The sequence below is a fragment of the Aethalodelphis obliquidens genome, unplaced genomic scaffold (assembly GCF_003676395.1).
Source record: "Aethalodelphis obliquidens isolate GAN/ISIS:26980383/991018 unplaced genomic scaffold, ASM367639v1 scaffold14, whole genome shotgun sequence".
Taxonomy (NCBI): Eukaryota; Metazoa; Chordata; class Mammalia; order Artiodactyla; family Delphinidae; genus Aethalodelphis; species Aethalodelphis obliquidens.
Window position 1 is genome coordinate 20,612,415 of NW_020837958.1, and position 16,681 is coordinate 20,629,095.

General features: G+C 39.2%; 1 protein-coding gene across 2 annotated transcripts in view; it reads right to left on the reverse strand.

Annotated features, from left to right (window-relative positions):
* BBOX1 (gamma-butyrobetaine hydroxylase 1) overlaps window positions 1-16,681 on the reverse strand; it is a 77,604-nt gene that overhangs the window by 56,437 nt on the left and 4,486 nt on the right. The window contains exons 2-3 of one of the 2 annotated variants that reach the window (XM_027115151.1): window positions 14,335-14,588; window positions 13,008-13,122 (exon numbers count right to left, since the gene is read on the reverse strand). In XM_027115151.1, coding sequence (XP_026970952.1) covers window positions 13,008-13,122; window positions 14,335-14,553 — 334 coding nt within the window. In that variant the 5' untranslated portion in view covers window positions 14,554-14,588. Of the gene's footprint in view, window positions 1-13,007; window positions 13,123-14,334; window positions 14,592-16,681 lie in introns of both variants that reach the window. The other variant, XM_027115150.1, reaches the window with a different exon arrangement.

Below are 16,681 nucleotides of genomic sequence, written 5' to 3' on the forward strand. Positions count from 1 at the left end.
TGTATTTCAAAAAAGGAAAAGACACAAAGAAGCTCTTCAGTTAAAGATTCATGAGTACGGCGTGCAGGGTTGCAATGTGTTATTTCAAGAGTTTAGGACCTTCTGTCTACCTGCACGGAACTGTGCTGTTGGCTCTGAAACAGCTCATCTCATGTGCTGATGATCAGCTGATTGCTTACTGTCTTTTCCTATAAATATCTTGCAGGGGCCCAGCCATAATCAAAATCTGACCCCCAGATTTTGGGACCCTGATTCTCTTCTCTGCACTAAGGAAATCCTGCCCTCTTTGGAAATTCTTTTACCTCTTGCCTAGTGAACTCGACATGCCTTTCAAGATTCTGGTCACTTGTCCTTTTTTAGATTGAGATCTTCCAGAAGCTGACCTTGAGATGAGGATTTGAATGCAAGCAATTTACTAAGGAGGTCTCCCTGGAGGCACCAATAGGAGGTGGGGAAGTGAGAAAGGGAAGGTGGCCTCTGGAAGGTGTTTTAATGAACGGGTTACTTCTTTTGCAGCTGGGGCTCAGCACTGCTGGACCTCATGGCAACACTGTAGACTATACTCAGATACAGAGTTGTCCCACCCAGGGGCAAGGAAGCTGAGATGCAGAGGCCACCCACACCTACCCCTTATTGGTTGAGAGCTGCTTCTGGGCATTCACTCCTTGGTCTTTCTGGCCTTCCCTGTGTGTTGGTCAAGCATGCTCCCTCAGGCAGAGAGAACCCTCCAGGAGCTTGGCAATCTCGCAATAGCAAGCTGTTGGCAAGTATGGGAAGAGTGCTGAGGAGGTCTGATGGGGCAGTGACAGCCTCTGCAATGCCCACCTTCAGGATCTCCAAGACTGGGTTAGATGGCGATCTTCTGTGATCCCCAGCACCAGTGCACACCTCAGCCCCTGTGCTCACCACCTTAGGCCGAAAGGATCTTTCACTTACTCCACACGTATTTGCTGAAAGTCTGGCTATGCGAAAGAGGTTGCATTGGTGAATAAAAATAGATGTGGGGCTTCCCTGGTGGCGCAGTGGTTGAGAGTCCGCCTGCCGATGCAGGGGACACGGGTTCGTGCCCCGGTCCGGGAGGATCCCACATGCCGCGGAGCGGCTGAGCCCGTGAGCCATGGCCGCTGGGCCTGCGCGTCTGGAGCCTGTGCTCCGCAATGGGAGAGGCCACAGCAGTGAGAGGCCCGCGTACCGCAAAAAAAAAAAAAAAAGATAGATGTGATTGTTGCCTTTGGGATGAAAAAGTGAATAAACAACCAAGCAAGCAAATAAATACATAAAAATAAACGTTGTAGTAAGTGCTGTGGGCGTAACGAATGGGGTATATTGACAAATAATCATTGGGAGTGGGATGGAGAACTTATTTGCTTAGACATGGCGGATAAGAAAGCTGTAACTGAAAAGAAGCTTTTTAAGCCACATCCTGAGAGGTCAGAGAAGCCAGTCTCGCAAAAGGCAGGGAAAGTGTCTAAAAAGGAAAGACAGTAGGAAGAGGGGTGATCTCTTAGCTTGTTGGAAGAACTCAAAGTCACTGAAGCTAGGACCCACGAGACAAAGAGGTGGATGTCGCAGATGAAGGGAAAAAGCAAGCAAGTGTGGGTCAGGCAGGTCCCTATCTTTTTCCCTCTGCCACTGGACTGTACGGTCCTTGCAAACTATAGAGATCCTGTTGCTTATCTTTATTTCCTCACCACTGTTGCTCCCTTACTCTTCCTCGCCCTGGTATATAGCCCAGGGCTTGCACCCAGTAGATTTTCAGAAAACTGCTACGTTCTGTATCCTAAACAAATCTTTGTTTATTTCCTAATGATGACTGGAAACAAGAAGCAACCCCTGAAAAAGTAGTGTTTGAGCACACTTTAGTATTTTAAAAGATGGAGAAATCCATAAAACCTCTCCTCTAGGTGATAATCCCACCAAATTTGAAAAGTCTCCCTGAGAATGTACAAAAGATGCTTCTAAACAAGTTTACATTGCTTGAAAGAAGAGAAACACATTTTTGTTTTGAACTATTAAGTACCCGGTAATATATATATGCTCAGCCCCATATATATAATAGATATATGACAAGAGTGACGATTTAGTTGGAAAAAACAAGAACTCATGAAATAATGAAGCAGCACTAAAGGAGAGTGTGTGAAAAACACTTGAAAAAATGAGAGTGAACACTTATTGGGCATTTATAATTCCAGGCACCCTTCTAAGCACTTTACATGGAGTGATGCCTGTAATCCTGACAACAACCCCATAATAGAGGTTCTATATTATTCCCCCTTTATAGATTAGACAGGCATCAGGATCATACCTAAGTTAGGCAACGTCACACAGCTAATATATGTCAGGGCTGGGATACTCACACGAAGAGCTAGACTCTGGATATTCTGAAAAAAATTTGTCAAAGGATAACAAGCACCAAAGGATGTTGATAAGGGAGATTATTATCTCAGACTTCATTGGAATCGGCAGGACTAACAGAAAATTCAGTTTTACCCTCTGTCCTTGTTGTGACTATCCCCTCTGACATCTCTCAAAAGGTTATAGAACACCCTCTTGATGGCTTTTAATTCCAGAGCACACATCTCTCTACGGCACAGCCTATCCTGGTTCCAGACGGCTCCAATCAACACTATCTTCTTCCTTATGCAGAGGCACATCTACGTCTGTCACCTTCTTTTAGGCACTAATTCTGTGCTCCAGAATCACGCAGAATATGGCAGTCTTGGAGATGTGTATAAAGACAGGCCCTGAGCTGAGTTTTTCTTTCCAAGGCTAAATAGTCTCTTTCTCTCCCATATTTTTCATGTTTTATGGCTCCCAAACCCTGCACTACTCTCTCTGCTCTCCTCTGGGTGATGCTTTCAAGTTTGCTGATGTCCCACAGCAGCCTGGGCATCTCAGATCAGACATAATACTACAGGTGTGCCGGCACGGTGGGCTCGCTACTACATTTTTATTCAGGCCGCCTAAATCTAATTAACTTTTTTTGGCAGTCTCAAGTCTGTTGACGCATACTAACTTTTCGGTCAACCAGAATGCGTACGAATTCCTCCTCAGCCAGGTTTCTGAAGCTAGTTCACCGAGAACATATTAAGCACATATAGAGTTGGGGGTGCGGGTCCAACGTGATAGGGACTTTGTGTCAAAACTCATCACTCAAGGTTTGAAGGTGACGGATGTGGATTCGAATCTGAATTCTGATACTTCCGTCTACGTGACCTTCAGAAAGTGATGCATTCTCTCAGTTCAATTTCTTCATCTGGAAAATACAGAGTTAAACAACCTGCAGGGTTGTTGGGAAATTTAAATGAGATGATACCTAGAAAGAACTTGACATTGTATACTTAATTAAATCTGCACTTGACCCAGAGCAGCTGAACATGGCTGGAGGAAAACATACCATGATGAGTGATGTTATTGCACATCCATTAATCTATAGTTAACTCTATCTCGTGCTCCCCTCGCTGACTGTTTCTCACGTTCCCTGTCCTCAAACTTCCCACACTTCCTCCTCCTATTCATGCTTAGCTGATAACTTTGCTTCCTATTTCAGTAAAAAATTAGAAGGACTCAGAAGAGACTTCCATACACCCCATCGCCACATCGACCAACCTGCCTGTGTCCAAGTCCTTATGGCCACTTGATGTAATGTAGACAAATTGGTAAATTTCATGATCTCTTTCTCTACCAAAATGTAAACTCCTTACAGATAAAGTCTACCTCTGTTTTGTTCATCAATGCATTCCCAGTACCTAGAACAGCGGCTGGTACATAGCTGACACTCATTAAGTACTTGCTGAATAAATATAATGCATGGAAGATGTTCAATAAATGGTACCTGTTATTAATATTAGCTATTTCGCTGGATTCCAATTGTCTAGTGGGGATGACAGTCAAATACACCGACATTGACCCTTCAGTGCAATAATTGCAGCGACACAAAAAGAGGAGCCGGCACCAATTGCTGCAAGCACAGAGAAGAGGTGGATGACAGAAAGGCATTCAGTAAAGCAGATGTTCTTCAGTCAAATCTTGGCTCTGTTACTTCTTTGCCTCTTTGATTTTGGACTAGTTACTTACTTTTATCAGCCTGATTTTCCTCATGTGTAAACTGGTTACAGTGATGTTGCCTTTGTAAAGTTGTTGCTAGGATTAAATAGAGTAATACATATCAAGCATTGAGCTCTGTGCCTGGCAGATAGCAATGCTTTAAAAATATGAAGAAGGAAGACTGGCAAAGGATAGGGGAAGAGGAAGGGGAGGAAGAGGGCGTATGCTGTTGGTAGTTCAGATGGAGGGTTGGTGGTGGAGGTAGTGAGATGTGGATGGATTCTGGATTGTTTTGGTAATAGGGCTAGTAGATTTTCTTGACACATTGGGTGTGTGGTATAAGGGATAATGAGGAGTCTAGGGTGGTCCTGCTGCCTGAGAGATGGAGTTGCCATCAACTGAGATGGGAAAGACTGTGTGTGAAACAGGATTACCTAAGACCATCTGCTCCCATCAGAGGACTCACCTTTTCTCTGGTTTTCTTCATTTTTTCTTATTGCTCCAAGTAAATCACTTTATAAATCTCCTTTTTGGTTGTCCATCATATATTGTGCTTGACCAATTTATTCTGGGCTAGAAACTTCCATCACGTCTCAGTGAAGTTAGAGTTGAGACTCTGCTTCCTCCTTGCATGAGCAATTGTTCTCTTTAGGTACCTTTCCTCTATCTTCCTTATTCATATTACCTGTTTTCTATATGGTGATGAGACTGTATTTAGATGGGTCTGGAATTTTTTTCATCCAAGTATCTAGGTTTGTACCTGAAATATATCTACTGAGTGCTGGTATTTTCATCTGTAGTGATCCTTGACTAACTAGTAGATAACTCACCACTTTTCCCCAAGTTTGCTGATCATCCCAGCTTCAGTAAACATTTTTACAACACTGATTGGAATTAGGGTCATAGTTGACCAGTGTTTTCATTGCCTTCCTTGGTATTATTTAAAGGAAACTATCTGTCAGGTAGGCAAAAATTTGGCCCAGACCTCAAACCAATGTCTGAATAACTAAAATCCTTTTCGTGGCAATAATTCACCTCTGAGTCACTCGCAAGTGTTTAATCGGATTATATCATGATTATTCGTCAAGTAAGGGGAACTCACGCATAAGAGGTGATCATGCCACTGTTGTTTCTCTCTCCTGCCCTTACCTGAATGCTCTTTACTATGCCTCTGCTATGTCCATGGCTCTCTAAGTAGAAGGAGAAGGGGAGGGAAAGGACCTAACAGGGTTTGAGTATCCACAGTGTGGCAGGCAAAGTACTTACATTTTTCCATTTATTCTTCACATCCTGGAGCTGAGAGGCATTGCCTCTTTTACATATGGAAAAAGTGAGAGTCAGATCATTTATGACACTAGGTCAGGTTCACAGAGCAGAAAGTCAAAGCCCCTCTGCTGACTCCAAAGCTGTTCTCCTTTCAAAACACTGTGTTGTTTCACGGGGGGAAGCACTTTCTTAGCAGACCACATTCTTTCACTTCTTCTCCTAACAAATTCTAACAAAATTCTTTTAGAAAAAAATATATGCTTCCATTGTTACATTATAGCTTTGCATTTTAGTGTTACCAGTGAAATTGTGTCCATTTCCTGGGCTTGCTTTCTTTCTGGTCTCTATTTTGTAGTTTGACTTGGGGATAAATATAAATATAAATATAGGGTAGGTTGGTAAAGGGCTTCTTTGGGATGTGAGTTACACCTTGCAGGATGGAAAGGTGAAGTTTGGCCAGACAGAAAGAATAGAATAAGTGATCTGAGAAACTAGGAGTTTGGACAAAAGTAAGAATCCACATGCTTGCTGAGGGGGCACTACATTGTGGGATGATTAGAAAGTCCCAGGGAAGACTTTGGACTTTATTGTGCTGCAGTGAAACACCAGAGCCAGGGGGGAAGAAAGATGATGGTGGGCATTGGGAAGATTACCCTGCAGAGTTGTGCAAGCTGGGAGTGAACACAGAGGATTCGAGTGTGAGATAATAAAAGGCTTCAACTAAGTTGTTGGCAAGAAGGACAACCTATATAACCTTTTCCCCCTAAAACCTTTTGAATGTCAGTCTTCTCTGGGCAAACAGGCGATGTGCATGGAAGCTTGACAGCTAATGGAAAAAAGAGAAAGAATTTTACTAATAGGATTCTACGTTTTTTCGTTTCATATGTTTCATTGAACAGTAAACATATACTGTTCAAGAAGCCTCTCAAGGCTGTTCTCTGTAGTTATTTACAACTGCTTTCAAGGGAAACTTGTGAAGATGAAGTGAGTTAATCTGTAAAGTGAGACATTGTTTTTCTCTCAACATGGCGCTACTCAAGGTGATAAGTAGGTACCATCATGCAGTTAAAGATTTAGGGGCATAGACAGGTTAAGTACATTGCTCAAGATCACAGACCTAGAAAGACCTAAGTTCAAGAGCACTTTTAATTTCAGTGCTACACTGCTCTTTTGATTAAGAGCAAAGTTACAGATTGAGAAATATATGGAATTTTGAGGAAAAGAATAAAGTTAGAGAATTCATTCAATGGAGCAGTGATTAAAAATTATTTACCTAATTTGCTCAGCTAGATATTAGGCAAATACACAGAATGGGTAAATAGCAACATCAAGATTCTTTTTAAAAATCAAATTTTTCCTACAGTGATAGAAAACTTTAAAAAGAAATTAAAAATCAATTTTTTCCATGGGCATATTTGAAAGTTTGGGACTGGAATCTTAAGGAAGAAATTTAAGTAAGATGAAGATATCTACTATCCCAAAACTATAGTTGTTCTGCTGTGTTCTGTCGTCTTGAAGAACAAAGTAGAACCAGAAGTGAGAATAATTGTTTATAACTTATGTGTAGGTTTGGTAAGAGTGAAGCTAGCATGTAAAGCAATCCAACTTTACTTCTTGAAATTGCCACACTTTGGAATTTTCTAAATTTATAAATTCTAAATTTGCAGTCCAATTGCCAATGTTATAAAACTTATTCCTGGGCTGCAAGAAGAAGTAAGTCTTGTTTGTGAGAAATGGAAGTTCTTCACTCACTGAAAAAAGCCCACTCTACCCTGTTTGAGAAGAAAAAGGAAGGAAAAAAAATAAATTTACTTTAGTGTAACTCTAGAAAATTACTTTTCCAAGAATAAAATAGTTAGTATATTTTTCTTAATTTTTGATGTGGTAAGTATACTGAAAAGATATGAAAAGGGAATACAACGTAATAATTCTTCCTTAAAATGGATTTGTTTTAGATTCTCAAAAATATCCTCAAACTTTTTCAAGTCTTTTAAAGATATCAGCTTTTGAAGACACCAGCTTTTCAAAATACTATTTCACACTAACATTGGATGGTGACACGATTCTTTGTTTTATGAAGTTGTTGAGTAATAAAAAATGATTTTTTAAAAAGAATATAATGTTTATTACCTAAAAATTAAAAAAAGTAATAGATGTAGTACACAGGCCTTTTCCCCCCAGTATTTCTGTAATGTATCTAGTTGTAAAATAGACATCTTTAATATTCGATTGGACAAAAATTTCGTTCGGGTTTTCCATAACATCTTACGAAAACCCGAACAAACTTTTTGGTCAACCCAATACTTATCTCTGAGTATGTGGTTATGTATTTTCTAATTGGAGGTATGGATGGAGATGAGAAAAGGCAAAAGAAAAAGGATCTGACCTAGAGTTTACAAGTGGAATCAAAAACTAGGCAGATGGCTGTGGGAACAACCCGCAGATTCGGGGCCTCTGCTGGGTACACAGCACTGCAGGGTACTTCCCAGTCTTGGAATCTTGAATCTCCCATCTTGAACTCACCCATGGAGGGATATTAGACCCTTTACATATTACTCCCACGTTTACCAAGTACAATGCAGAAACTGAGTGGGATAAATGATATGTAATTCAGAAAAGAACAAGACACGTTGGAAGACATCACTATGGCACAGAGAAAAAGTGAAGCAAAATATGCATTTGTAAACTCACAAGCATTTAAGATACCTGTATTCGTTTCATCAAAACCCCAAAGACATTTCTCTGAAAGTCAGTAGGTTCATTTCACATATGGCAGGCAAAGTAGAATAGAGACTATCTTCTTAAACTTACGAAGACTTTGAACCATTCTCCCACCTGTGCATCAGACAATGTGAGCCTGGATGACCTCAGGGAAGGAATTTTTATAAGGTCTTTCTTGGGAAGGGAATGTATTTTGGTACATAACATGGTGAATTGATTGCTCTAATGCAACTGATTTAACAGAGCTCTTCTGAAGCCATTCTGACCTGGCAGTTCTGATACAGTTGGAACGTTCTAAGACAGCTTGAAACAAACAAACTCCCAGTCCTTTTTATAATTACCAAGTAATATGTGAAAAAAATGCCCTCACCCATCCCGGACATGCACTGCAGATTCCCACCTGTAGGGGTTTACGAAAGGGGGAAGGATGGGCAAAGCTTAGGGACATGGGTGAAATATTACATGGGAGTTAGGCATGTTTATTGTGTACATTACTTGTTAATTTTTTTTAAAAGATAGTGATTTTTTCTCTTTTGGAAAGTTTCTGTAAAAGTAGCCTGGGTACCAAACCCACTATAATAGAAAGCTTCATCTTCAAGGAAACACATGCCCTCTGTAAGAAAGGGGGAGCTCTGTTTTTTGGGTTGTTTTTGTCACCATGTGCAAGGCACAGAGATCTTAGAGGGACCTTATATCTCCTTGAGATTTTTCACTCCTCTTGTGGCATATTCCTTTTGAAACAAAGGAGGGAGTCATAGCTATGTACCGAAGGGTTGTAGTCTGATAACGTACACAGGTGAAGACTTGCTCTGCTAAAGTGGAGCATATTGAAACAAGGGGAAATATCCTTTTCTGACAGTGCAATGTACTCACTCCCTGCACTGCTGAGAAAACTGAGCAGACTGCTTCCATAGAACAAAAGATTTTCTTCAAATTACCACATTTTAAATCTCAATTTGCAATGACAAATACTACTGATGTCAGAGAATAATATACAAACATTTCAGTACCAGTTCAAGGAGATAGATAGGAAAACGAGCATTCATTCTGCCTCTGAGTGTTAATAAGAAGAACAGATATTTAGGTTCATATATATATAAGATCATGCTATGTATTGATTTTTTTCCCCATTTTAGTCTTATCAATTTTATTTTGGGAATTTTGCATCATGAAGTTAGTCACAAAAAATGAGTGTATAATTATGTCAGTTTCACATGGAGGTTAAAAAACAATTACATTAAAAAATCTTCATATTTCCAATGTTTTATTAAAGTCTTCCATTTCATCCACCTATCTGGAAACACTCACATGCAAGGCTTCAACAGTCTGGTTTTAAATTGGTAGAGACTAGAGGGCCAGCAACCTCCTGTCCTCCAGGTCAATGATATGTTTCTCTTGAGTACAAATTCTACCCCCATCCTCTCTGCTACTTCCCTAGTTTAAGTTCTTAATGGCTCTTACAGGACAATTTCTAGGCCATGCTATGGTTACCTTGCTCCAGGCACTACCCACGCCAATCCATCCAGCACAGATGACCATGCCCAAGACCTTTCTACAACACAGAACTGATCACTTCACCATCTTTAGTAAGATAAGTACAAACCAAGAACCAAAGGGGTACACTGGAGGGGGAGAGAATGCATCAAGAGAAAAAGGAAGCTAAGAAGACATTCACAACCTTGTAGGCATTTACGAAATTACATGCATTTGGTAAAAATCAGAAAGATACAACTCTGAAAATATAAAATGCATCCTAAAGAAAATAAGTAAAGCAATCTTCTTAAACTTATAAAGACCTTAAACTCATTTCTCTGGAATTTTAGGAAGAGAATCAGCCTGGGAAACTAATGGAAGGAAACATACTTGACCTCTGTGCTGGGCAAACTTCCTTGCCTAAGGGTTTAGGGCTGAGCTTCTTAGTAGGGTACTTAAGCCACTTCCTTCCTTGTTGCCTAACAATTTTAACTTCACCCATATTTTAAACTAATTGCAGTTTCCCGCACCTACCCTGCCCTTTTATGCTTCTCTGATTTTCTCCATGCCCTTTTCTCTGTTGAGAATTTCCTTTCCTTCTATCTTTGTCTGACAGATCCTTCAACACCCAGCTCAAGTATTAGTATTTCAAGTATTTCTTCAGAGTCCTTCTACATTCTAATTAACCTTCTATGCACACTTTCATGTACTTAAAATGATGTACTATACTTATTTGTTTCCATGCCTAGTGTCCCCTCCTCGACTGGATAAATCCTCTACGGCAGAATCCATGTCTTTTTAAAACCTGGTATTTCCTTACAGCTTCCCACACGAGATAGGTGCGCGATATACGTGCAGTTGAATAGAAATTTATGACGGAATGATCGTTACCCATGCCTTCTTTCCAGCTGTGGCTGTCCCATGACAAGAGTTTTTTCTGGCTGATGTTTTTTTCATTTTTGAGTTCAACATCTAGTGCCAAGCAAAGATCAAGGAAAAGTGATCTTCATCTTGACGCCAGATTTTAAAAGTGTTTCCTCACTCTAAGGAAAGAGCAGTAGAGGAAACATTGCCACTGAGGACTAAAAACAAAATTCTTTGACAAATGTAACTGAGTTTGTTTACTTGTTCTGAGTATGAATGTTTGAAAATATGCAATGGCAGGGAAATAAGGTGTCAAATTCTACAGGCAAAAAGCCATAGAAGCAATATTTCAAAAATGGTCCATTAATTTCTTCTTTCACCTACCAATTGCACAGCTTGAGAATATATTTTCAAAATCTGATCTTGTTTTAAACCATTAAAATAGTTTCCGTTGTCTAACTAGCAGCCAGTCCTCCTTATATTATTCATGATTGCAGCCTGTCAGTGTGACTAGTTTTTTCCACTGTGTAACTGAATGTAGTATCATTTCCATCCTGCTACTGCCTGATAGTACTGAGAAATGTAAGCTATAAAACTGAACCCGTCAAGAAATATTAATGGAGGGGGTGGCCATATACTTTTACAATGCTTAAAAGCATAAGCTGTAATAATAAAAAGTTGGCTTTTATTCCCTGAAAATAATCAAAAGAAGAACTCGAAGGAAATTAGAGTAAAATCCAACGGGATTACAAAATTAGGGCAGAGTTAAGGAAAAATATTTTGAGTACCAGAAGAAATCTAAAATAAATAAAAAAATAATAATATACTTGTGATATTGCTATTTGACCCAGACAGTTGCCACTCAGTTTTGTAATTGAAGACTCTTTGAAGAATCTAGCAAAGCACTCACTGGGGGGAAGGCAGGAAAAACATCTTTCCCTTGATATCCATCTGGATTCCACCAGCTAGCTGGACTAGATAAAGAGGAAAATGGATTCCTGGTGGTTTAGACAGAAAGCACTAGAGCAAAACATTGTCAGGTGTCAGAATGTTGAGATTAAGAGAATGGAGGAAGCTAGCTCTTGATAAGACTGGACTATGCTCGAACAGGAAGGGGACCACGTCATACCCTATTGATAACCATGGGACAAGGTGAAGCTGTGGGGTTCAAGTTGGCTATTTAGTAACATCTCCACACCCAGTAAACTGCTGTAAGTCTAACATTGAAAACCATGCAGTTACCACACATGTTTGAGAATTTCAGATTCGAAAGGAGTAAGGTAAAATCTCTATCTTGGTGTATGACCCAGAAATCCCAGAAGAGGTGTGTATAAAATCCAACAAGGCTGGTCAGTTGCCCAAAGGGACAGTGGTCCAATATATCTGGTAAACAGCAGAAAAGAATGTTCAGGGAAAGTTGGCTTGTTAGTGTGTTTGTAGAAGTCAAGGTTCTAGTAAATACATATGAATCAGCATGTTTTCAGAATTTGAAAACATGAATTTGTTCGCCTTTGACCCACATCATCTTATGACACAAATCTTCAAAATACACAGAGAGTAAAGTATTAATACTTCCCACTTCTCCCCAGCACCTCTGTTTGAGCTGTATTACTGTGTATCTCCAAAAATCGTATTTAAAAAATAACTTTTTATCTATATTAAGTATTTACTTTGTCTCTCAGATCAAAAATTAAGTCTTCTTCATAGAGAACAGACTCATAGTTGCCAAAGGGGAAGTGGAGGAAGGATGGAGTGAGTTTGGGGTTAGCAGATGCAAACTATTCTATATAGGATGGATAAGCAACAAGGCCCTTCTGTATAGCACAGGGAACTATATTCAATATCCTGTGATAAACCATAATGGAAAAGAATATAAAGAAGAATGTATATATATATATATATGTATAACTGAATCACTTTGCTGTACAGCAGAAATTAACACAACATTGTAAATCAACTATACTTCAATAAAAAAAGAAAAAAGACTGAAAGCAAATTTTAAAAAAACCAACAAAGAATAAAGTCTTCCTTTTCCACCGAATCTTTTTACTGGAGATTTTCTGAACGTTTCTGTGTTCACAGATTCCCTTGGGATTCATATAAACTCTCCCCAAGCAATTTGCTGTGCACAAGCCTGACACACATACACACACACACACACACACACACACACACACACATGCTCACATGCACACTCAGTGTTGTCAATGTTGTGTATATCATTTCATGAGGTTCATAGATCACATAGTTTTATCTGATGCCAGGTTAGGAATTTCTGCCTTATTGATTCTGTGTGGTTCTGGCCTTAGATAAAATTCTTAAGGGCAAGTCTGCCTCTGGTTTATCCTGCTGCTTTGCAGGGAACACTTATGGATATCTACGGTGTGCCAGTTTTTGTGTTAGATGACAAGGATAAATATTTGCTGCATTTCTTTTCTTTCTTTCTCTTTAGAATGTCTAGAACTCCTCTATGTTTCTTTCCATCTCTACCTACATGATCTGTGTTGGTAAATCATTAAACGTTCCACATAAATTACAATAATACTTTAACCAAAGCACAAGGGTTTTAATTTGCTTCTGAGCAAATTTCTTACCAGACAAGTTTTAAAGGACATTGAAGACCATAGCAAGGTTACCTGGCAAAAATAATTCTCTCTGGAGCTTTTCTCTGGCCTGCTGTGAAAAGCATCTTTTCTTCAGCCAATCAGCTTCATATTCACTGTAGTGGTCGTTTGGCCACGTGATATGAACCTTATAATACAGGAAGCAAATATCACTTAAACGTTTATTATGCTTCTATGTACTTTGGTTCTCCACTCTTGCTGTTTCTGAATGTTATTTAAGGTTATCAGGGAATCGAATGAGCTCTTGCTCTTTTTTCTTTCTGTTTTTTAACTTATATACTCACAGGCATAGAATAAGCTTTTGGAAAACAAGGAAACTGAAAGCCAAGGGGATACAGCTGAGATCTGAGGCCCTTTAAATATCACAAAGAAATAAAACCTGGCTAGATCTGAGTTCTTGTTCTATATTCTGAAAACCTGTGGTCCCTAAACTTTCTGTGATGGTTAGAGATCAATTAATATTCCTGCCAAGAGTGTCAGAAATAGTAATGATGATGATGAGGCAGATAATAATAGTAAGAATAACACCATTTTGAGTGTATACTGTACAATGAGCGCTATAAATATAACCCACTTAGTCCTCATACGACTTGAGGGAGAAGCGATAACTAATACTCACATTTTTCAGGTGAGCAAAGTAAGAGGAAATAACATGTCTAAGGTCCCACAGCTAGCAAGCACTGAACCCTGGGGGTAAAGTCCTTAATTTGAGATAGAGACAAGAGTGGGAGAGGATGACCTTGCTGGTCACACTTGCTCTTCTGATAACTATCTTAGCAAATTTGGAAGAGAGAAACACAGGGTGAGGCCACATCTAGTTTGTGGTTTTGAGAGCTATGCTCTCAGGAATCCCCTACAAAGCCTTACACATTTACTCACGAATTTGACTAAAAATATTCATCAATACAAGTTTTTGAGCGCTCACCATATGCCAGCCACATGCTAAGAGTTTTACTCATATTAGCACATTGAATCTTCACATCATCTCTAGGAACAAATTTTGTTAGTATCCCTCATTTCTAGATGAGTAAACTGAAGCCCAGGGGCATTCCTTTTATTACAGACATAGTTTGATTGTGTCTTCAAGGCTGCCACTCACTGAAGGAATAATGAGCAACACTGTACATTTTATTAAAATAATAGCAGTAGTAATAAAAATAGTAATAATAGCAGAAGCTTCCATTTAGTAAGCATGTGGACTTCGCACCAAGGACTATGCAATCACGGCTTTATTTATAAAATATGATCTAATAAAATATAATTCATTATGTAAATTATTGGAGACTAGTTCCTTCATTTAAGTTGAGAGAGAAGGCAGAGATAATTTAGAGATAGTTACCTTTTTCCTGTCAAACGTCAAGCCTTTGATACCGATGTCCACATCAAGAGCTTCGATGAGAAGTTTCCGTGCTTTTGCAGAATCCAGGTAGCAGTCGGGACACTGACAGTTGTCCCTCAGCCACACAGCGGGGTAGACAGACTCTACACCATCCTGCCAGAGGATTCGCATCAAATGAGCCCCATCCAGCGCTTCTGCCTTTTGGATGGCACAGTGCATGTTTCTGGTCCTTGAGGGTAAATCTTGTCAGCTACCTGCTATGACAAATCAGTGTTAAAAGGACTCTCAGGAAGATCGGCTCTGAACTTGACTTCAATTCAAATGGACTCTGGCTTCTGCTATTTGCTTGAGTTTGTGGTTTCACTTATCAACGCTAGGACCTTTGTTCTGATGAGAGTATTTCATGAGCTGTAAACAGAAACACAGTGACTGAAAGTAAACAAGATAAACGTGCTGAGTCAGGATCCAGATGAAAAGAATTCCTTGTTTTTCTCACAGTAATTTTAGATCATAAGTTCAGAACCAAAGACACAGGCACTTTTATGTTTGCATAAAAGCTCTGGAAATGTTTTAAGGGAGAAAAATACTCCACAAATTGAAAGTGTAATAATCATACCTGTGCTATTTTAACTGATGCCCAAGTACACTGGCTCCAGGCAAACTAAATATTTTCTATCGTTCAACCTCCATACTTTCAAATCTCAGTTCCTCAGCTCATTCTGCCCCCATTGCTTGGGATGACCTTTCACAAACTTTTTTGTGAAAGGGATGACCTTTCACAAACAGATAGAGCCAACCTATCTGTATCCAGATGATCTGACAAATAAAGGCTTAAATAAGCAAGGAGTTTATTTTTCTTGTGTGAAAAGAAGTCCTAACATGACTGTCCAGATGGTAATGTGATTTCACAGAACCATGGGAAGCCCAGGCTACTGGTAGATTTTCTCCTTCTACTTCTTGCCTCATGTTTGCAAAATGACTGCTGCATCACCGATACCACATCTACATTCCAGAGAGGAAGAAGGGAAAAGGAAAAACGTCATGTGGCAGCTAAGTCTACCTCATTTTAAAACATTTCCCCATCTAGCAACTTCCAAGTATATTTCATTGACCAGAATTATATCACAATCTAACCTTAGCTACAAGGGAAGCTGGGAAACATAGCTGTTTACTAGTCACATGCTTGCTCTGCAGAAATCAATGTTTTATTAGTGAGGAAGGAGAATAAGATAGAGTTAATATGCATTCAGCAGCATTGATCACACCCTTTAAAACTTACTCATATAGACATCTTTAAGGAGGCATTTTGGAGCCTTTCAGACAACTATCAATGCCATTTGTGCCCAGTCTTCCTTATTTTTTGTTTACTTTCATAATTATCTCACTTTTTTTTTGAGGTCTGAAACTTCATGGTGATCTTTGTATCCTCTAGTGCAGCAGACACATAGAAGATATTTAATATATATTTGAATGATAGCTCTAGCTTTACATATGAGGAGGAAAAATAGAACTCTATTCTGTATTTAAGTAAGATTGTACCTACTGAAGTAAAAGCATGACTTACATAACTTGATCAAGGGCAGGCAAAGTACCGCCTGTGGGCCAGAAGTTTTTGTACAGCTCATGAGGTAAGAATAGTTTTTACATTCTTATAAGGTTTGAAAAAATAAAACAAGAACATGTGACAGGGAATGTATACAGCCTGCAGAGCCAAAAAATATAATATTTGCCCTTTTACAGAAAATATTTGCCAACCTCTGAGCTAGAGAAGAGTTTACTATGTTTATTCTTTTTGTTCTTATGTGTTGTATGCTATTTAAGGGTCTGGTTATATTATCCCAAATTAACTGGAAACATCCCTGCCCAGTGAAAAGTCTATGGCAATTACCCAAGTAAACAACAGGAGAAAGAGGTTGGGGAATACCAGAATACAGATGATACCATCTTAAGTTCTCCCAAGGATTAAGACAATTAAGGAAAAAAACCTTCTTATTTTTATCGTTAAACTTTCATGTGTATCAGTGTATATTCTAAGCTTAACTCATTGTCAATAAAGTGTTTATTAATGAGCTTGAAAATGTCTTGGTAGAAAGGGTTTTTATAAATTTCACACATTGAATTTTTTTTAAACATTTTTATTGGGGTATAATTGCTTTACAATGGTGTGTTAGTTTCTGCTTTACAAAGCGAATCAGCTATACATATACATATATCCCCATACCCCCTCCCTCTTGCATCTCCCTCCCACCCTCCCTATCCCACCCCTCTAGGTGGTCACAAAGCACCGAGCTGATCTCCCTGTGCTATGCGGCTGCTTCCCACTAGCTATCTATTTTATATTTGTTAG